Consider the following 24,382-nt stretch of genomic DNA (forward strand, 5'->3'; position numbering starts at 1 on the left):
GCAGGGAAATACATAAGATGCAACTAAAATCAGTTTTCAAACTAATCAGTTCTATGCAAAATAGTTCTTTTTTTTCATCTGGAGAACATTTAAACTGTGTGAATATGATTCAGACTGTTAATAWGTACAGTCCTGATCATTACACAACAAGCTGAGAATGAAAAACCAAACCCAAACATACATTTAACAGGATATATTTTTAAATAATTTCTTAATGCATGTGTACATGAAAATTTATATTAAAAAATTAAAAAGGAAAATCTTGTTTGTTTAGAATAACTCTGAAGTGCACAAAAATTGACAAAAGCTAACAGAAAAAAATAATACAGCTCTGCTTTTTTATTAAGTAGTGTTGCAATTACTTAGAGCTGGCAAATAAACGCAATCCTCTGAGTTTTAGAGATTCTCACAAAAAGGACAACATTTTATTATATACATAATTCTGATGTGCAAGTATGCAATCAATATGTACACTTACATTCCTAACTGTTTACATCGTTCTAGAGTATTCACAGTAGAATCAAGCTTAAGGTTAGAAATGTGAAAAGGCCATTAACAGTGAAAGAAAAAAATAAACCAAGATATGCCTTGGGATTTTAAGACATTTTTAACTACTTGTTAATAGATTTCAGATGACTAAGCTAGAATTTAATTTTGGAGCAGACTAAAAATATAGTTCTTTATTAAATAAACAGTAATGCAAGTATGCTTGTAAATGGTTTCACAGATGGCAGTATGACCACAAGCGTTACTCTTCAGTCTCTGATTGTTAAGCACTACTACGGGCCCGAGCGGACCCTGCTGGCAGACACCCTGCTGCAGCCCTCCCACACCTCCAAGTGACTATGTCTGGTGTAGTTTTGCATATTGATATGCATTCCCAGGCCTACTTTGCTCTTGAAGAAAGAAAACCAGTTTTCTTAACCCACATTCCTTTACGTGGCCATATCCACTGCTCGCTGTTCATARGAAGTATAAAAGAGAATATAAGCAGCTGAGGACTTCACTGAGGATGCCGAGATCTCAGACACTTCATGGTCATCAAACTTAAACCAGCGCTGTTTTGAAGCATTTTTGCAGTAGGCTGTGTAATGCCCCCCGTCCAGCCCACCGTAATGATTCTGTGAACGTAAGACAAGAATTAGCGGCCTCAAAAGCTGCCATTGCTTCCCTAATTAGGGAAATAATCTAGAACATGATAACAATCATTGTTTTTAGAACACGATCTGCAACTAGAAAGCAGCCTGGMGACCTGGCTGAATCAGAGGCTACCCTGATACTTGGCATAAAGTGCAGCTGGATTTTGAAACGTGACACGGTTACTCACCGATACTGAGAACAGATTGTATCTCTTCAAGGAAGTCTTTGGACCAATAACATACTGTGAAAGGTCAAGGGTTTCCAATGGAAAATCTACAGAAGTTTGAAGCTTTTGTTTCCATCTTCCATCATAGGAAAATCTAGAGAATTAAAAAGCATCATTAAAATTTACAGGTTCTTCACACACTATTTAGAAGTATTACGCATGCTTGTTTTCCCTGTTTTTAACCATGATGTGATGTCAGCTAAAGTCCCCAGTTTTGTTAATGCTTGCCCATGTGTTTTGTAGCACAAGTAACAAGAGGTCAGTTATAAAAGTGCCGTGAAAGGAACCACAGCCTTATAAAAGAAGCATCAGATGAGAATAAAATTCTTGCACCATTACAGCTGGTAATACACCTGTAACTTCTTCTAAGTAAACATGGTCAGCTACTGCCCTGGAACAATCCAGCTCCATYAAACCCTGGTCATTTCACTCGAATTAATATTCACCAATCACCATTTCCTTACCGTTTCAAGTGCACAAGAAGAACAGGTGGTAATTTCCAAATTTCTATTTTTTTCAAAGAATCCCTTCGAGTTTTGCAATGGCTACAGTAAAATCTATTGTTATCAGTGAGCTTTTCTTCTTTGGARAACAATCTAAGGCATTCCTAAAACAAAATACAAACAGAGGTTGTGAATGGCAGGCATTTATGGAAGTATAGCAAAAATGTGTTTCCCATTAGGTTGTTAACCTGCATCGGTTATTTGCATCCTACATTTCACAAAATAAGGAAAAATGACTTAAATCTATGAGTGGAAGCAAATTTTACTGCAGATATTAAAAAGCATCCTTCAAAATATACAGACAACATGTTTAAAACCACAGAATACTTACAATGTGACCTACCAAAGCAAATAAAATACATGCTGCCAACGCAGCTTCAGTATTTCCATTCTGCTTCCAATTTAAAACTTTTAGAGGATGACCTATTTCTTTAAACTTTAGAAKAATTAAAAAATAATGCAGATTCAGATCTGTTCATGTTTCGGGTTAGTGCAAATTAAGCGGARYGCTGACCAACCCCTTCAACCAGAGKGTGAGCAGAAGCAGCATCAYAATCAATTGACAGAGGAACGTTTTCACTTCAGGAGCTGTTTCTCTCCAGCTCCCCATACCTGCAGAGTACATTTGCTAGAGGAGGCGAGCGGTAATGACAGATACATGAAAGCCTCAAAGGTTCGGGACTTCTTGTGACACGTCAGACACTGCACGGTGGATTTGAACTGGCCTTGGAAGAGTGCCACAATTATGGACTCATTGAGCTGTTTGTGCTTGTGCCAGGCTACTTCTGCTGCTCTTAAGTCATCAAGGTGATCATTATTTTCTTCCTTGTATCTTTTCCTGTTGTCAGCCTGGATAGCAGAAGTTTAAATACCATAGCATTATATTAACATACACACATATACATGTAAAAAAGTCTCATCTATAGGCAAGCACACTATTGAATATTTGCAAGAACATTTAAACATATCACTGTAGCCATCCAATTCTTATCTAGTGAGGCTTCTTCTGTGACTCCCTCCAGTACCTTATACTGTTTCACACTAAATTCCTACTTTAATTCCAAATACTCATATTTCTTTCTATAAAAGGCTGCAATAACATAATCTTCTTACAGAATAAGAAGGCATTCTAGAAATTTATTTTCCTTGATTATCTGACAGATAAATTATTTAAGTGTTTTGCTTACTTTATTTAGGTCTTCATGCAAGCCATCCATTAGAAAGAGAAGCAGTTCTTGGGAGTCCTGTTGGCTATATCCTGCAAATTGGTCATTAATCTTCCCAATTGTAATTTTGAAGTCTTTTGGACTGATATATTTATACTGTCCTGCCCATAAAGCTTTCATTATTACACCAAACTCTTCAGCCACTTCACCTTTATGCCCCAGGAAATTTGATCTATAAAAGACAAAAAAAAGTTGAGTCATTCAAATAACTTTTTTAATAGTACTGTTTTTAATTGAAGTAATGATCCCACTTTTAGAATAATTTGTTTAGGACCAAGGGCTGGCTGTTAGACTGAGTTAAAATTTTCATCTATGACATGTACACACTATGACAGCACTGTAATTTGGTTCCATATTCAAGAYGGAAGGTATAGCTGTTTTCAGCATATTTTGTAAAGTATTTAAATACTCATTTTGGTTTTAGGAGACTGTACTACACATGTATTTATGAATGTGGTGACCATAATTTAAGTATCACTCTCCAGTAAAACCTATTTAGTGACATACACAAATTTAAATAATGTCAAGATGCCTAAAAGTTACCCTTTGTCTCCTAGGTAAAAAAACTACCACCCGCCCCGCTTTAGCCCCACTAAATGATCTTTTTGAATTGGCAAGTATAAAGGCAGCTGAGAGATTGTTACCTGTTAATATCATCTTGATAACAGTTTCTGTTAAAATAGTCAGCCAGGTGAGGTGCATTGCACAGACACTGTAATATGGAATTCATGTAGCAAGTGTTCCCTAAATTACGAAGTCCTGTCAGAGCTGGTCCCGATCCACCAAACACAGGATTAAGATTCCGAATCTGCGATGCAGAGAGTCTGGAAATTTCTGCTTTAGTGTAACAGACAGGTCTGCAAGCAAAAAATTATTGTTTAGGAGTGTCAAACTTGACAAGGCTACACACATAAACCAACAGATACCCCAACTCACTCCACCACCCACAGGGACTGGACCATCCTGGCACCAAACACCATCATTTAGGATATATAAAACCAGCCAATGCAATAGTGAGAAATGCATATACACTGGCCTAATAATGAGGAYGAATTTTAGGCACCAGATTTATGGGTTTTTTCCTGTTTTGTTTTATTTCTTTAATTCACAGATGAAGAATTAGCTGTTTATTTAAAACAGTTTAAAATCTGAAAACTTCTGCATTTCTCAGCTGTCAGAAGATAGCAATTTAATATGTCAATAGAAATAACAAAACTTAAAATGCAACTGTCATCCAATTAATACTGTGACTGCTGAAATTCCTGCTTATATATAACTATTATATTGATATCTCAAAGGTAACTGCTCTATACACTGAACTTTCGCAACAGAATTTCAGTCTATCACTCCTGCATCCTTTCAAACCCACTTAGAAAATATTAACGAATTTCAGTCGGTTAAACACAAAGGATGTCCTATGTGCTGTGATACTGCCCGAGTTGTGATCTAACTTAGCAAACATACTTATTGTCACGATTGACCGCAGGAGTTACAGGAATTCTTTTCTTCTCTTCCTCCTGAATGGCTTGGGTTATATCTGGTGAAGAGTAGGAGCGCTTCAGTTTGGAGTGTTCTCTCTCTCGTTCAACMGTCACCTTTGGCTTGACTTTGCGAGTTGGAGGGGTTGATGGAGGAGTGGATGAAGGAGCCATTTCTGGTGGGTACATCTGAACAGTATTTGATGGCGAGTGATAGTAACGAAAGGTTCCAGTGATTTCATCCAGGAACTTGGTAGAAAAAAAAACAAATAGTTTCAAACTCAAGTGAAAGTCCATCTTTAACTTACCTATTTATAAATTACTATAAGAAAAGCACGTGAGTTTTTCAGACATTGGGATGTTAATATTATGACTGGCGTCAACATTGAACAGATTAAATTTAGTGTAAGGGAGAACTTTCACTGAAATGACTATTAAACAGCAACTACTTAATACCAGGAACAGCAGATKAACTGTCCTAGTTTCATTACAAATAATATTAAAATTCAGAAAGTAACGATGTGAAAGTTGAAGGGGAGTGAAAAATAACAAAACAAGATCTAACTTAGACACAATTGAAATRCAGGACAAAACCACACAAGAGAATTTAAGTTTCATATCAGGAGTTACCTTTACCCAACCTGCTGGCAGCCCTGGGACTATCCTTCCCATTTCCTCACTTCGTGCTCTCATTAAAGGCTCCCGCTGGGACTAATAAACAAAGAGAAAAGTAAGGYATGTACAGTTACCTATGCAGAACAACAAGCTGCCTGTGACTTGTCGATGGAGTTACATGATTCACTGCAAACAGTACAATAAATCCTTAACTACAGATAGAAATACAATGTATTGTAATGGCAATTTAGTATTTCCYATCACTCAATCTAAACAAAAACCATTTGTTGACACATTTCAGAAAAAAACAAAAAAAACAAACCAACCAGTCTCACAAAAGTCTCAAAACTTTTTTTTTCCCTGAAGAATTAGGAAATAATAGGAGCATGTGTTTTTGTTAAACATGTAAGGTTGAACTTTTCTCCCCCTCTCAAAGTAGCACATCAAGATGTAYGCATGAGATGAAGAATGTGTGGAGAATGCTTGTTAATGCCATCAGAAACAGATCAAAACTTCTAATGAAAGCTTCAAGAATCTTTTCATATTGATATGACAAATGAAAAAAAGCAAGCGAGCACTGTAAGCATGGCAGTCTTAAGATGACTTTGAAAATTGAAATGAGGTGGAATTTAACATAATAATCACAAAGCATCTGCGCTTGATTATTTTGGCTACATACAATACATTTGTATTTACTTTAAGTGTTTCAGTATCTTGTTCAGAATCCTCTCTAAGGGGTCCTGGCTTTTGAGCTCCACTGTCTGGTTGTCCTTTAACCCCCGTTTGCTGCAAAAGATTTTGAGAGAAGGCTTSAATTTTCATCTGGCATGTCAGTAAAGAATGCTGATAAAGCAGAGTTATACTTTCTTCTTTAGTTGTTAAATGCATGTACCACAACAGTGGTTAAAGCAGCTAAATTTTATTCTTTCTATATGCTATAGACAATTCATTGGACTGGTTTTTGACACTAAATGTTGTATTAAGTTTGTTCTGCAGTTTCAGCAGCTCAGAAATAATGTACAGAAGTTCTACTWATACTACTTTCTCCCCCTAACAGTTGTGGGGTTTAAAATCTGTTGTTAAATTTCAGGCTTTTAACCCTTCTATTCCTCACTGGCCAAACCTCTCCATGAAAAACACAAACTGTGAAGCCAACATGAATTTGGWTGATCATAGGCCATAATTTTGAGATTATGTGAAGTTGCTCTGTCAGTCAAAAGCTCACAAATGACTGTGCTAAGGTTGCACAGAAAGATTTATTTTGGCTTTCTTGTGCATTTGGATTAAACCATCAGAGCTTGATCAAATAACAACTGCAACTGCAAGAACAGAGAAAAATATCCTAATGCATGTTCTTGAGAAGTGTTTTTAAAAGACATCTGTTCCATTGTTAACTCAGCTTCACAAGTGGCTCCTGTTCTATGATCAGATGATTTGTCCATTGAGAAATTTTGCAGTTTTGTTCAATGAGGAAAGAAAGAACTGTGACACTCCTCCTCTCCCCTCAAGATTTGGAACTGGAGCATATTCAGCAAAAATCCTAGACAAGGKTGTTGCTTTACTTCCTGTGCCAGGCAAAACAATCCTGTTCTGTCAGCGTTTCTACAGCTGGGGGCACTAAAGGATTCCTTCTGACAACACCATTGTGTCCCTCACATCCCATACAGTACCAAGCTGGTACAAGAGATCAAATACCAACAGGCTTCTATTTTTGAAACAGAGTTGCAGTCTCCTATGAACCATCATCCCTTCTAGCTCCATATGAGTGGGAAGTTTATTATCCTCTAGGAATTTCATGCTGCCCACCTACAAGCAAGAAAGAAGCTTGTCTTGGAAAAAAAATCTATTTGTCTTGGTTTTAGCTCTCTCCTCTACTTTTATGTAAAATATAGTGTAAATAAACATCCGATTAAGTATTTTAAATTTCTAGATTAAAACTAGACTGTTCAGGATGATTTGAGTGCGTAACTACTTCACATTTGATGATGATTTTCTTTTTCACTAACCTTGCCTGGAACAGTCACAAAGGTCTGAGATGCATCACCCAGTGCCCGTTTCTGCGTTTCTGGTGTTCGAGTTCCCTTTTCTCTTTCTTCCACAGGTATTCTGTCAATCTCAATCCTTTTTGCACCAATGTTTTCTGGTTCATTTTTATTTTGCTTTTTTGCTTCAACTGCTTCTCTGTGTGCTCTTTTTAGTTCCTTTTCCTCCTGTTCTCTTTTTATTTGTTCATCCCTCTCTTTCTGCTCTCTGTCCTCCTTGGATTGCTGTAATTTTTCTTTGTGTTCCTTTTCCTTCTGTTCTTCTTTTGCTTTTTGTTCTTGTTCTTTTTCTTTTTGTTCTTGTTCTTCTTTTTCTCTCTTGAGTCTCTCTCTCTGTTCTTGTTGTTGCCTCTCCCGCAGTTCCTTTTCCCGTCTGTTTTTCTCTAACAAAGCAGCAGTTTCTGCATGGACCCGACTTTTTTCTTCTTCTGTCAGAGCACTGCTTGTATCACGCACGGGTTTTGTGGAGCGGTCTGGRACTATTCTTCCATTCTCACCAGCCTGGCTGTCACTGACTGTACCTGGAGGTTTTGGTCTGTTATCATCAAGGATTTTTAGTGAAGGCTTTTTAGTACGATCCACCTGTAACACACAGAACACACGGTGTAGTACAACAATTCACTACAGCAATTACTGCTCTCTTAGCTAGGCTCTTCCTAARTGAGATTTMTAAGAGAATAAACATGATATAAAGTTGAGTTCTGCCAGAGAGTGATCTTTCAGTTTCATTAAATCTGCTCATTCAAATTGCTTATTAGTAAAATTAGGTATTTATTCCAGATGTGAACTAATAAACAAACCCCAGATATTCATAAGGACAGCATTATGCACTGATTACCACAACCCTTTATTTTTGAGSTTTCAAAGGTGAACATTTTAGGGCAATCAAACAGCCTAATTTGAGCTTGGCCGTCTCACTCGTGACAAAACATGTGCTTAAGGCAGATTTACTTGATGGGAAAGAGTATTTAAGAATGGCTTATGCTCCTCTCAAGGGCAGTAGGTTGTTTTTGGTGCTGAAGCGAATGTTCTGGAGAAATAAAAGCTCATCTGGTTCAGGGACAAACARAAATAAGGTCTTTAAATTTTACAGTTTAGGGTCTCTTGAATGAAATCTGTATTAAAGGCTCCATCTAGAAGGGTAAAAGTGAAGAGCTTTTTGCCTTATCTTCTAAGGAAAGTATTATTTTAGGATAACAACTCTACAAAGGTGTTTTTATAGATTTTTATTCACATGAAAGGAAGAAACAAATCCCTATACTTTCTCTACTGCACCAACAGTGACAAAACAYGTAAATGTTTTATTATTTCAATGAAGTTACAGTGGCTGGAAATCAGACCTGTGGAATAACCAAGATAAGCCATGGCTTAACTGTCCTCTCTGTATTTCATCCTATGTGCTTTAAGTAGAAAGTTTGCTTCTAAACTTTCTGAATTGAAGATCAATTGCTGACCTTGAATTGCTCATGTAAAAACACTGATGAAAAGTTCTGCTATTCTGTTAAGTGTATTTAGTTTCATATAAYTCTGTAGATTAATCACTGCAGCTTCACAGACCACCAACAGTCTCTGTGCCAATATGTGTACATGGCCTAAACAAATGTATTGAAYATGTTTACTTATGGATTGAGAGTTCTGGGTGTGGTGGGTCACTAAGAGATTAACCATCCACTAACTGGAAAAAGGGAACAGGTAAAAAAGCTTACCTCAGGGATACTTCTTGTAATTGACACTGGGTTAACTATAAATGAACTGTCAGATTTTGGAACAGCAGCATCCTCTATGTTTGGTCTGTTAAGTGATTTTAGTCTCTCTTCCAAATTATCTCCCATTTCTTCATTTTCAATCATTTCTGCTGGACATGGCTTTACAGCAGCAACAGGAGGCACGGGAGCTGGCTCTTCCAGAGATGGATATGTAAAATCCACTGCAGGAGGGAAGCACAACAGGAAGCCATAAGAGAGCTTTCAAAACCACAGAAGCAAAACAAACACCCCCCTATTCCACCCCAAAATTCAGTTTTTAGTCAGAACTACACTTCCCTAAAAACACCTAAATAAATTGAAAACTCAGGCATAACTATAAATGCTTGGTGGGGTGTCATCCTTTATACTCACAAGAAACAGTCACTGGTTCCGTCCTGCCATGCTGGGGTGGAGTTACTCTAGCATTTGTTGTGTACTGAGGAAAACAAAGGAGCCAGTTTTCATAACCTCCCTCTAGAATTAAAGGTTCATTCTGCAGTATGGTTTTGCTTTCCCACTGTATGGAAAAAAGTTAAAAGTTAATTAATTTAAAAATAGAAAGAAAACTTTTACAGCTTAATAGTGTTATTTAAATTTCTGTGTTGGGTCATTGAATGATTTTTAGAGATTTGAATAATTATTTTCACGATTTTTAACATGAATTAAAGAGGTTGCAAAAATAGGGAACCTCTTTGTGTTTGGAGAATGCCCAGCACAGCTGGGTTCCTGGCTCTGCCAGGGTGTGAATACTTCCAGCACAGAAAGAACCACTTACTGCTACTTAACATAACAATCCTCCATGCTGAAAAGTATTTTTATTACAATATTTGCTTCTTATCTGCTATGTTTGCTCACGGATTAGTGCTTTAGAAAGCAWAGCATTTACTTTCTGAAACCCCTTGAGAGTTCAAGCTTCCAACTGCCCTCCTCCTGATGTCCTCAGTATTATAGATGAAAAAGACAAAGAGGGTTTAGAGAATATTCTGTAAACCAATAAACAGGGAGAACTGCCTGAACTATCTCTGAACTCCGGTCCTGAATGTCAAGGTAACAGAAAGATTTGGAGCCACCTCTATAGAGAGGAGGGACAGCACAGCCATAGCCAGAGTTTGACTTGAAAATGTTAGGCATCTGCACACTGTGGAGTCAATAAGCTTCCTGCATGGATGAAACTCAAATTTAAATTGTTTATCTAAAAGTTGCATTAAAAGATGCAGTAACCATACTCAAAATATTTCAGGAGCCTCCTTCATTGAAGCCCCTCCATTGTAGGAAGTACCTGGCTGAYAGGACTCCAAAGCAGCTGCCCTTCTTTGGCCTGCCTGAGCAGGTGGCCCCCAATTCCCAGGGATAAGGAATTRCTGTCGATAGTACAGGAGAGAGGGGGACTGTTTCTGGGAAACAGTACTAAAAATACTTTCTCAAATATCTCTGTCAGCAAAGAACTCTAAGTTGATGAGCCAGTTGTTGAGGAGGTGAGTTGAATCATTCTGCTGTTTACTTCTTTAATAAATGAGACTGTCTTCTACTAGAGTACAATGTGAAACTTCAAACTACACTTCTGCTATCAAAACAAGCAGGCTTTGAAAACTCAACCAACTGAAGTATCATTAAGGCCTCCATATACTTCGTAAATACAGGTGCTTCAAGACCTTATTTACTAAGATGAATTAATTAATGAATTAAAAGATTAAATCTGCCAACCTTAAAAAGTGCATCTTTCAGGCTCTGAAGAGTTGTTCCCAGCTTTAAGTCTTCAGCAGAACTAAACCAGTCTAGCAGTACCACATAATGAAACTGTCCTCTCCTCTTCCATGAATCTCTAGAATCCTCTGGGAGTCTAGCTTCAATCARATTAGCAGTATCTCTGAAATGTATTAACATGCATTTAAAGATTCATGTACAAGCAAACATTATGTCCAACAATATATAATCCATAGAWGTTTATGTGCTTGGATAAAAATTGYCTTGAAGTCAGTACATRCAAGAAYRGAGCTGTRCAGATACAWCTCACCCCCTAGTACACAGCAGGGATTCTGACACTAGATGTACAAGCTTTAAAAGCATGTAATTTTTTAGAAAATTAAGTACTTCATTATCATTCAACATCATTTCATACCCAGGACGGATTGCTTCTTCTGGGACACTGATGGATTKTGGAATACAGGATTCCTGATAATCCTTCAATCTTCGAGCATCCATTATAAGCAATTCAATACTTTTGTCTGACATCATTGCAAACAGTTTCTCAGGCGTGACTGCTCCTTGAAAGAGAGAGGCAATGACATGTAAGAAGCTACATTACAAATGGAGATAGCAATGAATGGCTGTGGTATCTGACTGGTGCAATCAAGACTGCAAACAGATGAAACAACTAAAAAGTCCCACAAAGTCATGGAGGTGAGACATAAAAGAATAAACAGCATGGACCTTTTGTTCCCACTGCTGTAGTGATCTGCACCTGGTCTGCTAAATTAGACAATACTGAACATTTCAGTGATAGACAAGTTTAACTYATCATGGTCTCATTTAAATTAAGCTATATAGGCAAGAATTTGTGAACTGCATGCTGCAGATGTTCCTCTTAAGACCTCTAGAGAACATTTTCACATCCTTATTACAAGAACAAAAAGCAGAAGGTTGTGAGGGGAACAGAAAAATTTCCTATTTCACTGAGTAAGCTGTCATATTTCAGCCCAGCCTATCAGCTGTAGAGCTGTTTTCTTTCTAACCTAACMACTTCAGGACTAGTTCAACTAATTACTGAAGAGTTAAAAAACTAACTACAGCTTTCTAAGCTTCTGAGAAGTAATGAGGGCTTCAATACAGAGCTTAATTAATGACTAATTTGTTATAACTGAAATGCAGGACATTAGAATTCCATTAAATTATTTTAACTGTGAAATAGCTGCTGAGAGGAATTGCAGCTGTGAGGTGATTAGKGCACAGTCATACAGAAACCTTCTTCACATTGGTGTGAGCATCACATCTCTTACCACTCAGGCTATCAGACTGATCCTTTCTTTCCAGTGAATGCTTCGTCTCTCCATTGATCTGTGTCATAAGGGAAAAAAAAGAAGTTTAACATGTAATACTCAGAACCAAGGTAACCAACAGTTAATGAATCTCACAGAGCCTGAAGGAAATTGGTCAGACAGTTACGCCACAGGAAGAAACACAGCACAAGGGAGCTGCTTCTGCTCAAAAGAAGCTCAAAACCTTCTCCTAAAATGGAGACGTTATCCTTAGCATCAGTTTATCACCATTACCTTGAGTTTCTTGCACATGCTAATTCTAGCATAAAATAGAATTTGACTTTATGTTAAAGGTCAGTCCATCTTATACAAGACTCGGAGGCTGGTAGGACTTAAAATATTCTAAAGAAATGTCAAAGAAGGGTTATGGAGAGTGTATGTTAATTTAAAAAAAAGCCCTCCACCCTGATTTTGAACTGGAAATAACTACAAGTAGAAAYCAAATTATAGATTGAAACTATACATTTAGACTGAATTAGAGAGTTTGTAAACACCTTCACTTACCCTTTGGCTTTTTCCTTTGGAATCCACAGCACTTTCTGAGGAGTTTTTGGCTGAGCTCTTTCCATCATCTTTTGGTTCTTGCTTTTTCTGCAGCTCTTGTCTGTCCCTCTCTTCAAGTTTTTTCCGAACTTCAGCTTCCTCATATCTGTTGGGGGGAAAAATGTGCCTTTTTTTTAATATTGTGTTTTTGGCTAACCTTGGATTATTAATATGAAAATCATTAAATCTTCAGGCAGAAATTTTAAAATAGTATCTTAAAAAGTTTAAGTATTGTCAACAAAYCATCAAACTCCATTTTCCTTCTTAACTACATGGGCTTATTTCCCTCACTTTTGGCTTGGTTTTCTTATTGTTAAATCCTGGTTTGAATCCTATTTCATAGCCACTGATTGTAAAGCTATTTTTTTTCCTCTAAACCTGGGCTCATACTTAGCTATGCTATCTCTACAAATTTTTTGTTTTCCACAGAAAAGGGCAGGTACTGGTGACTTACAGGTAAACTCCAGTATATTACAACAGTCATCCCAGGTATTTTATTTTGTTTTGCAATGGAACCAGTGAGGAGTTAGGTAGCTCACTTATCTGGATCTTCTTTTTCTGAGAAATGGGATCAGAACTGTTTATACAGTACACCTTCAGAGTGTAAGCTGACTCCATAAATCCATGATGTGCTCACCTATGTGCCTGGTGCTTGTTTCAAACACTGGGCCTACAGAGAAGCCAAAGCAAGAACTGTCTACACTCAGGAGTTTTGAGGGACTGARGTCTTGCATACAGCTGTCCCTTCCATAAAGCCAAGCCCCAGACCTGAAAATTACTCTGCCCCCCAGCCTTCTGCCACTGGAAGAACAATCATGGTATTATAAACCAGAGATGTCCAAACTACAGTTTTTAGATCACCCACTGGAGGTTTGTATAGTCACRTCATTGTTCAATAGTATTCACTTATATTTAATACAGCTGAGAAGTTTAAGGGTTACTAGCATCATAAAACAAAAAAAGAATATTTGACCTAACAATTTGGATGACTGAACCAARAAGTGAAACATGAACACTGAACTGTGTTAGTAATTGCTCATTTTAATCAGATGTTGTGTAATGAAGGTTAAAGTAACAATGACAAAACAGCTGTATTTCATTTCAAAAATACTGTGTTAATAAACTAGATCATTAAATCAAATTCCACTTCCAAGTCTACTGCACTAATTGGCCACTAACAGGAAGGAGGCAGCAAGTCTGTAATTTTATTTTTTKAAACAGGCTTCTTATTTGGCAAAGGCATTGTGAGTTAGAACTGAGCATTTTGTTCCCACTTGGAGTTAATGACACTAAAGCATATTTCAGGTTTTAGTTTAAGTTGGTCAGTATGAAATATTTACCCATCAATTTCCCTGAAGCACATAGTAGGTCATTCATGTAGGTATTCCTGCCCCTATACAAGTGGAGTTTCAGCAGCTCCACTTCTAGTTAACAATTAGAATTCAAACTATTTGCTGGCCTACTGCCTGGGGAAGAAATTATACAAATAATTTCCTTGAAACCTCTTCTGCAGTTACACAGGAGTCATGTTTCATTTCTATTACCCTTAAATATTTATACATTTTGCCCGAGTAGTTAAAAGTTACTCCGTCAACTTCAAAACTCTGTTCCTTTCATAAATAAGTCTCTATGTTTTGGGTTTCTATAATTCTCTCAATGTTTACTCTTAGAGTGAATTTGTAGCTCTGTTAGAATTCTAAGACTCACCTAAACAATGAAAATCYAAAGATTGTTTCACACACAGTATGATGAGATCTTTGCCAAGTCCCTTTTCACATACACGTAACTACACTCAAGGTTCACCTGAACTTTATAAGTTTAAGCACTTTGGAGGGCATAAAATACCCTTTCACAAGAATCCATGGATAGCAGAGGGCGACATGGCACTGGTGGAGGGAAATGTGCCCAGCTGCAGAGTTAGAAGAGTGAGAAAGTCACTAAGGAYGCAAGAAGAGAAGGCTGGAAGTAAAAGTACTGTGCTCGCACCTAAAGAYAGACTCTACCTTACAACTTTTAACTAAAACAATTTTGTAGCTTATGGCACAAAGATGTAACTTGGCAGCTGTCAATCAGGTGCCCAAAAGCATCTGCTCATTTACATACTGGCAGAACTGTGCATTCCATATACATGGCTGCAAGCAGCAGAGAAAAGGTGTGGCTAGAGGATCAAAACCTGGCATTTCTCAGTGTGGACTAAATCCAGACTAGGAACACTTTTTAACATACCTGATTATTAGGAACATTCATTAATATACTTGGGTTCWGATGACCTTATGATTAAAAGGTTGAGAAGGAAATTGCTCTTGATCACCTTTACTATGTATGTACTTCAAAACCTGGTGGTTTCTTTTTATTAGTTAGTAAACAAAACTGGGAGAGATTGTCAACAAATCAAAGTTACCAGGATTAGCAGGCAATATATTAAGTGACAAGTTATTGGAGCATGTGGCAATGAATATTATCTCTTGTAAGACTTCTGGGAATAAATTTRAGCTCTCAAGAGTTTCAGGTACCTATGGTTTACTCAAGTGAAATTGCTTACTACTAAATAGCATGAAAACCTGCACTTGGCACAGGTACAGGCTCCAGGTATAAGGAGCAATGTCTTAGCCAGCAACTGTATTACATACCTGAGTTTAAGACTGTCTGACAGTATTTCAGCTTCTTCAATAGCTTTTTTTAAATTTGTAGGTCCCAGAATTGAATGAAAATAATCCTAAAATGATAAAGCATCATATCAAATAAATATATAGTTTAACAATGCCTACATCTATGCATGTTACGAGTCACTAAGGTATGGAGAATTGGTATTATAATGATATTAATGCCAATAAAAAGAATTGGTTTGAATCAAAATGTTTTCTTTTCAAGCATGTGTTTGTAAGTAAAATTGTTTTATAGTACTAATAAATAAAGGCTAGGCAAGACAACTTCACCAAAAAAGTCTGACTGGGAAAAATTACAGGAATATCTTTTCATGAAAAAGTATTCATAGATCTGACAACTTATATAGTTTATACATTAAAAGAAAACTATAAAAACAATTAACACCAGACTTGTCAAAAAACGGGAAAGAAAAAAATAGCACCATAAGTGAAACAGTTTACTTAATACCAGTGTGATCCTTTAAATGTGCATTAGTGTAATTTTCTGTACTTCTCATACTTTGACCAATGCAGAAGAGATCAGTCAGAAAGCTTTTATACCTGTTGCTGCTTAAAATCAGGTCTCTTTTTAATAAGGTTATAAACAGTCACATATTTCATGTACAGGATGTAAGCTTTTTCTTCATCTCGGTCCAATCTGCTTTCCTCCGCTGCCTTGAAAATCTTAAGGGCGCTCTGCACATAACTGAAACCAAAAGAGGAGTAAAGCACATGATTGTTGACTTGTCCCCAAACACCTTTTCATTACAAGATGCCATTTTAAGTGTTTACAGACTTCCCCCATATATTAAGCATTTGATTTTACCACCTTAATATAAAGCTTTCATTAAATATGAATTGCAATCATGTTCCTCCAAATGATGTTTATCTTTGCTGGTTTGTTTACCAGCCTTATTTAAAGTCTTCCATAATTAAATACTGTAGTGAAATATGGAAAAAGGTACTGTTCTCKTCTAAGAATAACATTTTTTCCCTAGAAAAAACTAATTCACAATAAGACAAAATTAAATCATTGGTTTTCTAAAGATGCCAAAGGTAAAGCATTCACAGACTAGYTAAAAGTTTTATAATTTGTAAGGATTTGCATTTATGTAGCCCTTCCTCAAAGTATGCAGATTTTCATGGCCATTGTCCTCTATCCAAGTCACATTTCAGCAGTATGCAAGTGACCACCTGAAGGCAGGAAGCATATCCAATGTGACAGCTGAWATCCATACATAGAACTATTGCAGCTTTTATATCTAGCAGAAATAATGGAGGAAATTTCCACAACAAATTTGTTTGGGAACCTCTAATATTAGTTCAAAGTCAATTGTAATATATATACCTTTTTGTACTTGTCTTTTCAGGCTTGATTTCTGTCTTCTTGTTGAGATCTTTCAATGAAGTAGAGAGGTATAGCTCCTTAGGTACAGATGCCACAGCAGGCATGTTAATGTTGTTACCTATGTCCCTCCTAGGATGTTACAGCTTCTTATCAGTCTCTATCAATATTTTTCTAGAGAAGGAAAAAAGAGTAGGAAGAGTCTAAGTATACTCCAATTACTTTTAATATAGTAGTTATAGTTACTTGTGTGGGTTTATTACCTAATTTATCTCACTTTACATGAGCTAGCAGAGTGTCTGACCAATTAACAGTATAAATTAATCCTCATAAAGTGACAGAATTATTCAAAATCACTTTAGRCAATTTATCAAGAACATCCAGCAATATGTTGCTAACAGAAGAATAAGAAGAAATGCTGATTCAAGAATGTTCAAAATCATCATATCCAGCAAATTTATTCAACTGAAATGCCAGCAAGTGTACTATCATAAACTAGCTGACTCTGTAAATCACATTACCCCCTTAGAAAAATGACTTCTAATGTCTTGCTAAGAGAGAAGCTGACAAMAGGAAGGCTGCTACTATTAAAGTCCACTTGAAACTTCTTAGATATCCTGTAGTTCTTCAAATCCTTGRTGCCACTGACTTTGTGCTTTCATTTGAAAATGTTCTTTAGGTAGCCATGAAATAGTTAAGCAGAGTTTGGTCACAAGGGACTATTACATCTCGTCATCTGAGATAGGGAAGTCCATGAAGTCTCCTGCAGACAGTYTAACTAAAACTCTTTGCATCTGGTACACAGTAAGCTATTTTAGCCTTGGGGGTGGCAGGGGAGGAACTGAGCTCCCTTGTAAGCAAGTGGTGAGACATTAAGATGTGAGCAATAGTGAAGAAATTAAGGAAGATTCATTGGAAGACGCTCAAATGATACCAGCAATTAAGTTATTTCCTAGTAGAGAAAAACCACATGGTTTTTGACAAGGTGAAGGTAGAGCATTTCCCTTCCACTTTCCAGGTGATGATCAGCATGACAAGTGTGACCAAAAAAAMCAGTCAGTGAGCTCAGAGGGAAGTCTCACCTGACAAAATCAATCTGTAGCTAACTGCCACCAAATGAGGTGGTCCCAATTTCCCCTCCTTTTTCTCAGACTGGTCTGCTACTTCTCCAACCTCTTATTGAGCCAATTCAGCCTGCTGAAGAGGCAGAAAGGGTACACAGCTTGTGCAACAGCAGCAGTTGGCATGTGCAGTCAAGAATGAGAAACTAAGGTGGGAATGGGATCCCTTCCAAGGCTCATAGCTGTTGTACCCCTTGAGACATCAGTGCACAGAGTATGAGCAGGTCGACTGTTGTTCTAGGAACTGGCTATCAAATAAAGATACTAAGTTAACTCAAACAAAGATACTAAGTTAATACAAACCTTCGGTTTAAGGTCTGGCACGCCAAGGTCAGACTAAACAATATCTAACAAAATAACTTACTGCTTGAACACAGATGCTGTACTTGCTAATTTCCAATTAGGTATCAGCTTTTTAAGACTGAAAAACTTGTCAAAAATCCTCTCTTAGGAGACTCGTTTCCGAATAATTCTATAAAGTAAATAATTAGGTCCTAAAATACTAYCTTTAATTCATAAAATTAAAGATATATCCCATACCTCACTCATCTTAAAACATTGTCTTTCCTATATAAGGGGTCTTATATTCAATTTTAACTTTCAGGGAGATACTTAGGAGCTGAAAACAAGGTAGATAAATCATTAGAACTRTATTCAGTAGAAACAAAACACAGATGCCCCCTTGCCCCAAATAAGACCTTTCCAACTTAAAAGTCTTTTAGCCTAAAACAAAGATATACTTTTTGCAAACTCATAATGAAAAGTCTCACTCTTATTAAGATTTTAGTATTGCTTGTCTCATTCTACCTTCAGAGCATGTCTTTACCTGGCTTTTTTTTTCCCTCCAYTGAACTGTAAATAGACTTTCCCTTTGAAGCTTTAAGTCCTTTCCAAATATATCTTCAATGTTTGCTCTGTTAYGTAACCAGTATTTTCTTAATCTTAAATGGCAGCATTTGGTTGTGTTCTGACAGAATATTGTAACTAAATATGYAGTCTGAATAAGATATGCACATAGCATTAGAGCGCTGTGTGCATATGAGCAAAAAAAGCCCCAAGATTATGTGGAAGATGAACCATTTAATGATGTCAGTAAATTCTCAAGTGTTGCTGACACACCTTGAAAAGGGCAACTCTTCTGGAACATCATCTATATAAATGCAGAACTGGTGAACAGAAGCCAGCTCTGAGCTTTGGCCTGAAACAAATATTGTCTTTCCATGTTTTCCCATGGTCACTAGGTTATAACTGCAGGTATTTAAATTGCCACACAAATKCACTGCTGAACTTTTTTCTCAGTTGAAGGAATTTCTATACTTTTTTTCAAAACATAACCTTCTAATCACAGTATCTGATGAATGGGGCATTAGTCTTTGACCTCCCACAGCAGTTCATACAATATGCTGCAATGCAAGGAGTAAGAATGGGTAAGGAATAACATTTTTTAAATTTTTTTAAAAATGAAAATCTCAACCACCCACTTAATCAAATTACACACAGCATATGTCATAAGTTGATGAGATTTCTGTCACAGTTTTTAAGTCATTCTTCTGTACAGAATCTTAATTTTGCATCTGTAACTAACATTTTCAGGTTTATGCACTGAAAATCYTTTAACTGGATTTTAGTTACTACAGATTCATCACTGTTGACTGCCAGCTGACTGCTCAGTCTTAGCTCATAAGGACCCTTAAAACTTCTTAAGCTTCTACTGAATTTTAAGATGTGCTTCACCTTAATTTTTCCTTATACTCAAATGAACATGGTTTATTTCCTTCATCTTTGAGCAAGCTTTGGGAAGACTATGATTTCAAAATTCAAAKCAGCTCCTTCACAGCTAAGTATTACCACCTGATTTTGAACACAAGTTCTTGCAGGTATCTGATTCCTAACTGTCCTAGTGTCAATGGAGGAATCCAGCATAAACACAGTTTGGAACTGGTCAACATAAAAGAAAATTGGATCATAAAACCATGAATACAAGGAACTGAAGAAGTTGTAATAGCTACATCTACTATTYGTCAATCCTGTGAGAAGAAAACAATCTATTTTACGTTTGTCAACTTTTTTCTTAAAATTTAGGATCAAACTCAAAACCTGAGACCTGTTCTACCCCCAGCTGAAGTAACAGCTCAGGCTCCTTTTTCATACCTGTGAGTGCTGAAAACCAGGCCAATATCCCAGAATATGTGAGGTCATGCCTGTATGTTTACGGGCATTTGACATACTTAGAATGGATAGTTTTATCCTGACAGGGAAACATACCTGTTGGTAACAGGTTTTTCAACATCTAATTAYCATGCCAATTTCACTAAGGATATGAGTAAGCTTTAAGTGGAATGACCACAGCAAGAACAATGCACAGAAGCAGTTACATTGCAAGCAGCACGCACACTAACACTGTGAAATACTGACGTTAAGTACTGTGCATCATCAATTCAGGTATGTAATAAAGCATTATTTACTTACTTATTTTTGTCTCCAGCACTTGAGCAAATGAGAAATGGATTTCTCTTGAGCGATAAATTACTCAATTTTCTCTGAGTTAAGTTTTACTGTCTGCACTTAGTTCACAAGAGTTGGTTCTGGTATCAGTGGGAGTCTAGAGACTGAGAATTTTAAGATGACTGAACTACACAATCAATCAGCATATTTAGTTCTGTGAGTCCTCTAGCTCTCCTCCATACTCTGGAACTCAATACTACAGGCCTTGGTCCTCTAAACTGATGTGCATAGGATGATTATAACCACTGGAGCTTCTTAGAGCAAGCCCATTATGCTCACGGAGAGTACCCAAACTTTCACCATTCTTCTGGCTGCCATCGGTCACCAGGGCAGTAACACACCACGGGCTCTCTCTGGCCASGCACCCTGCTGAAACCCGCACCAACCTGCACCGCCAAGCCTGGCAATGACTCTCTCCACACCGTGAGAAAACCCTTTGACAGAAATCCATCCAACGGTTTAACAGATAACGAGGGGATAGAAAGACACTATAAAGTTTCTTAAAAAAAATATACTGGATTTTCTCCAGGAAGTTTGAAAGTTATTCTATCTATGTAAAAACGCAAATAGKTCCGCTTGTTATTTAGATAAATGAACATTTTCAAGGCGTAGGCAAACAGCAGAGGTGATAAGAAGCCAGGGAGGTGAGAGAGAGGCAGAAAACTCCTTCAAGTTTCTAAGCGGGCGGTCAATACCGCTGCGGCGGCCCGGCCGGGCTGTGCAGTCTCCATGACACCGCAGCTCGCCGGCCGCAGGAGTGCGGCACTCTGGGAAGCGTCGCTTCCCTGCCATCTTCCTCCGGCCGCTCTCGGGTTCCGCGGCGGCTCCCCCAGCCCCGCTCGCTCCTCACCCTGGCCGGGCTAAGGCTGGTGTGGGCTGCCCAAGGTCAAACCGCCGGCYGCCCACCGGGCCAGGCCCGATTCTCCCCGGGCGGCCCGGACCGGTTCYCCCGTCCTCCGCAGCCTCTCGAGGGACGCTTCCCCGACACAGCGGGGCTGGGCCCGGGGATCCCTGCAAGGGCGCCCGCCCCTCTCGCTACTGCCGGAGTGCCCCTGCCCCGCAGGCCTCGCTCCCCGCCGGCACCAAGCCCCCCGGCCAAGCACTCACCGCCGCGGGGACTCGCTGCCTCCGCCCCCCGGCCCGGGACAGGCCCATGTCCGAGCGCGGCTGCCGAGGAGACGCTACGCGGCCATGACTGCTAGGGCGGAACTCGGCAGCGTCCCTCCCTCCCTGCCTCCCTCCCTCCTGCCGTGCCTCCGCTCGCCGCGGGGGCGGGGACTGTCACGGCCCTATCGGTGCCGCGGGGCCGCCTCAGGTCGCGGGGGTGCGGGGGAAGCCCTGGCGTTAGCTTTGTSCTGCGGGCCCCGCGGGGCGCGGCCGCTGGGTCGGGCGGGGGAGCAGCCCCACACTCGCCGTGAAACAGGGGGCGGTGTGAGAGGCTGATCACCTCGGTGTAACACCACCCACCCGCCSTGGAGAGCGCTCCCGGGGAGCATGAGGTCACCGGCCCTGGGCCGCTGCCCCGCCGGCCTGGCTCCGTCTCGGGGCCGGGAGAATTTGTTACCGAGGCCAGGCCACTGAGAGCGGACTCTGGGGTCTGTCATACTCGTAGGGCATCCAGCGTTTGTATGGCTTGTTGTAATGCTGTTGGTATTGGGCACATGAAAAGTTCAAACAATTCCTCCATCTCTAACTTGCAGTGTTGTGTCAGTGATCAGGCATGTGAAAGGTTCTGCGAGAAATGAGAACAGTTCTATGTCTGCTATACTGTGCAGAGAGGTTAACATCAAATCAATAGAATCCAACAATTCTAAGCTGAACTGAATATCAATAACACAACACCCTTCTAAGTGCCTTTTTCAGACCTGCTCTATATGTTTTAGCCAGGGGGGGCGATACCAGAAAGTTATGACAATATGGAAGGGGTAAGTCCACTGATGTCKGTGCTTACTATGTGTACAAATTAATGTTCTCCAAACTGGACTCTGAGAATCCCTTTTATTATTTCTCTTGTATGAAGAAATGGTGTGATACAGTCTTTGGTCTTACTTACATGAGCGAACCCCAGCCATATATAGAAAGGTGTTGGGGAGGAGCTGCYTGTGCAATTAGCTTTACCCCACTCCGGAGCTTGTTAAAACATGCTAATATGTTGATTTACGTATTAATATGCAGTGGTTGCCTCAGGTTAGAACACATTTTCCTATCAGCACGTATGTTCTTGTGTAGCAGTATTAAATAAATAAAGAAAATAAACAGTAGAAAWTGGTGTGCTTTTTAATAGAATGTTTTAGATTATTTAGCTAAAAAAAATGACATCTAAAGTGGGGTAAAATATAGAAGTAGAAACCAAGTATTTTACAGATGTGAAATATGTTCTGAATTGCCTACATCAGATATCCAGCGTCTCTCTCTTACATGTACTTTTGGTGAATCCTGTAAAAAAAAAAAAAATTATTATTTTGTGATCATAATAATGAAAACAGATATACAGTGCTAATGGACTAAATGCAGACTGCATTCTTCACCTCTATGAAAAATTGTCGCAAGTTTCACTTTTCTGTAGCGCTGCTGCTAACACTGGAAAGTGATCCTGTTTATTGGTACATGCCTGTGAGGATATTGTAGCATTTTCTGTGTCTACTGCTCCTGCCTAAGTGAAAAGCCATAACATGACAAGCCCAATCCTCGTTGAGAGACACAGACACTTGCCAACAACGAAAGAGATGTGCTGAAGGCTGCATTCAAGGTTTCTACACCTTGGGTGACAAGTGGCAGCCCTGAGGTGTTTGGATTTGTTCTCTAGTGCCGCCYTCTGGCTGAGCACGCCTGGAAAAACCAGTCCACAGGTGACAACACAGGACCAAACGGTTACTCCTTGGAATATCGGTATTGGTACAAAGCTGCATTAGGTCAAAGGCAAATAAGAATGGCTTTGTAAACAATGTTGTTAAAGGTATTCCTCTGATTAGCTAGTGGGTACTATAATCTCAAAAATAACAGACTGGAATTTTGTCGTTGGTATATTTTCCTGAAGATTATGAGATCCACACTTCACAATGGTAGCAGATTTATGACTTGCAACAGCTTTGGGGAGAACATGAGCGCAACCACTTTGCAYTGCTGAAACAAAACTGGGAGAGAAATGTTTCAGGGCCTGGGCTGTCAGGTTTAGTACTAGCCTGAGACTGAGGGCCAGAGCCCTCTGACAGAGCAGCAAGGACTGAACACTATACTCGAGTTTTCATCCTATCAAATCCTATCTCTATGATCCCAAAGTGTAGCTTCCCCGGTACTTAAAACTGGTGAGGCCACACCTTGAGTACTGAGTTCAGTTCTCAGACCCTTAATTCAAGAAGGATATTTTGGGGCTGGAGCAGGTCCAGAGATGGGTAATGAAGCTGGTGAGAGGCCTGAAACACAAGTCCTTTAAGAAGGGGCTGAGGGAGCTGGRGGTGTTCACTCTGGAGGAGGCTGAGGGGTGATTTTATCACTCTCTACAACTCCGATAGGAGGTCTCGGCCAGGTGGGAGGGAGTTTATCTATTCTCCCAGGTAACCATTGAAAGGACAAGAGGACATTTTTGAGTTCCACCAGGGAAGCTTTTGGTGGACATTAAGAATTTCTTCAGAGAAAGGGTGATTAGACATTGGAACAGACTGCCCAGGGAGGTGGTGGAGTCACTGTYYCTGGGGGTGTTGAAAGACTGGACCTGGCATTTGGTGCCATGGTCTAAGTTGACACAGCGGTGTTGGGTCACAGGTTGGACTCTTGCGATCTGAGGCCTTTTCCAACCGAACTGATCCCGTGATTAACTCTAAAGCCCTGCCTCGGGCAGGCAAGACAGCCAAGTCGACGCTCAGACAGTGCACCCTCACCTGAGCAGAGCCTCAGCAGCCAAGAGGCGGAAAACGCAAACCACGCAACCCTTCGCACAGTGTAACCCATGAGAGCGACCCCTGTTCTTATTCCATTAGCTGCCTCTAGGGAGGCCACCCCGAAYCGCTGAGAGCGCGGGTCCGGCCCTCCCCCGCCGGGCGGGCAGCGGGACGGAACATGGCGGGGCCCCTCCAGCCCGCGCTTCCCCGCCTTTCCCCCCGGCGGCGCGCATGCGCGCTGTGCGGCGGTGAGGCCGTATCCCTCCGCGCGCCCCTTTTCCCTCGATGTCTGTGTTAATAAGGTAATTCCCGCGCCCATGGTAAGTGCCGGGCGC

General features: G+C 39.5%; 2 protein-coding genes across 4 annotated transcripts in view; one reads left to right on the forward strand and one right to left on the reverse strand.

Moving 5' to 3' along the window:
• Positions 1 to 178: 178 nt before the first annotated feature.
• On the reverse strand, positions 179 to 21,402 carry USP8 (ubiquitin specific peptidase 8). 2 transcript variants are annotated; one of them, XM_057369927.1, is made up of 20 exons: positions 21,277 to 21,402; positions 16,547 to 16,717; positions 15,760 to 15,904; positions 15,184 to 15,269; positions 12,515 to 12,659; positions 11,972 to 12,029; positions 11,095 to 11,239; positions 10,680 to 10,842; positions 9,348 to 9,492; positions 8,937 to 9,157; positions 7,195 to 7,812; positions 5,885 to 5,974; positions 5,204 to 5,284; positions 4,560 to 4,822; positions 3,740 to 3,952; positions 3,057 to 3,267; positions 2,482 to 2,718; positions 1,831 to 1,973; positions 1,328 to 1,460; positions 179 to 1,121 (listed from the first exon to the last, which is right to left on the reverse strand). In XM_057369927.1, the coding sequence occupies exons 2-20, from the start codon at positions 16,648 to 16,650 to the stop codon at positions 936 to 938; spliced, it is 3,387 nt and encodes a 1,128-aa protein (XP_057225910.1). In that variant the 5' UTR covers positions 16,651 to 16,717; positions 21,277 to 21,402; the 3' UTR covers positions 179 to 935. The 2 variants fall into 2 exon arrangements, with proteins under 2 accessions (XP_057225910.1, XP_057225911.1); XM_057369928.1 differs by lacking the exon at positions 5,885 to 5,974.
• A 2,876-nt stretch (positions 21,403 to 24,278) lies between these two features.
• GABPB1 (GA binding protein transcription factor subunit beta 1) overlaps positions 24,279 to 24,382 on the forward strand; it is a 19,876-nt gene continuing 19,772 nt past the window's right edge. The window contains exon 1 of one of the 2 annotated variants that reach the window (XM_057369930.1): positions 24,279 to 24,349. The gene's annotated coding sequence lies outside the window, so the exon portion shown is untranslated. The remainder of the gene's footprint in view (positions 24,350 to 24,382) is intronic. The other variant, XM_057369931.1, reaches the window with a different exon arrangement.

The sequence above is a fragment of the Malurus melanocephalus genome, unplaced genomic scaffold, assembly GCF_030028575.1.
Source record: "Malurus melanocephalus ecotype Western Australia unplaced genomic scaffold, MMel_1.1 scaffold_116, whole genome shotgun sequence".
Lineage (NCBI taxonomy): Eukaryota > Metazoa > Chordata > Aves > Passeriformes > Maluridae > Malurus > Malurus melanocephalus.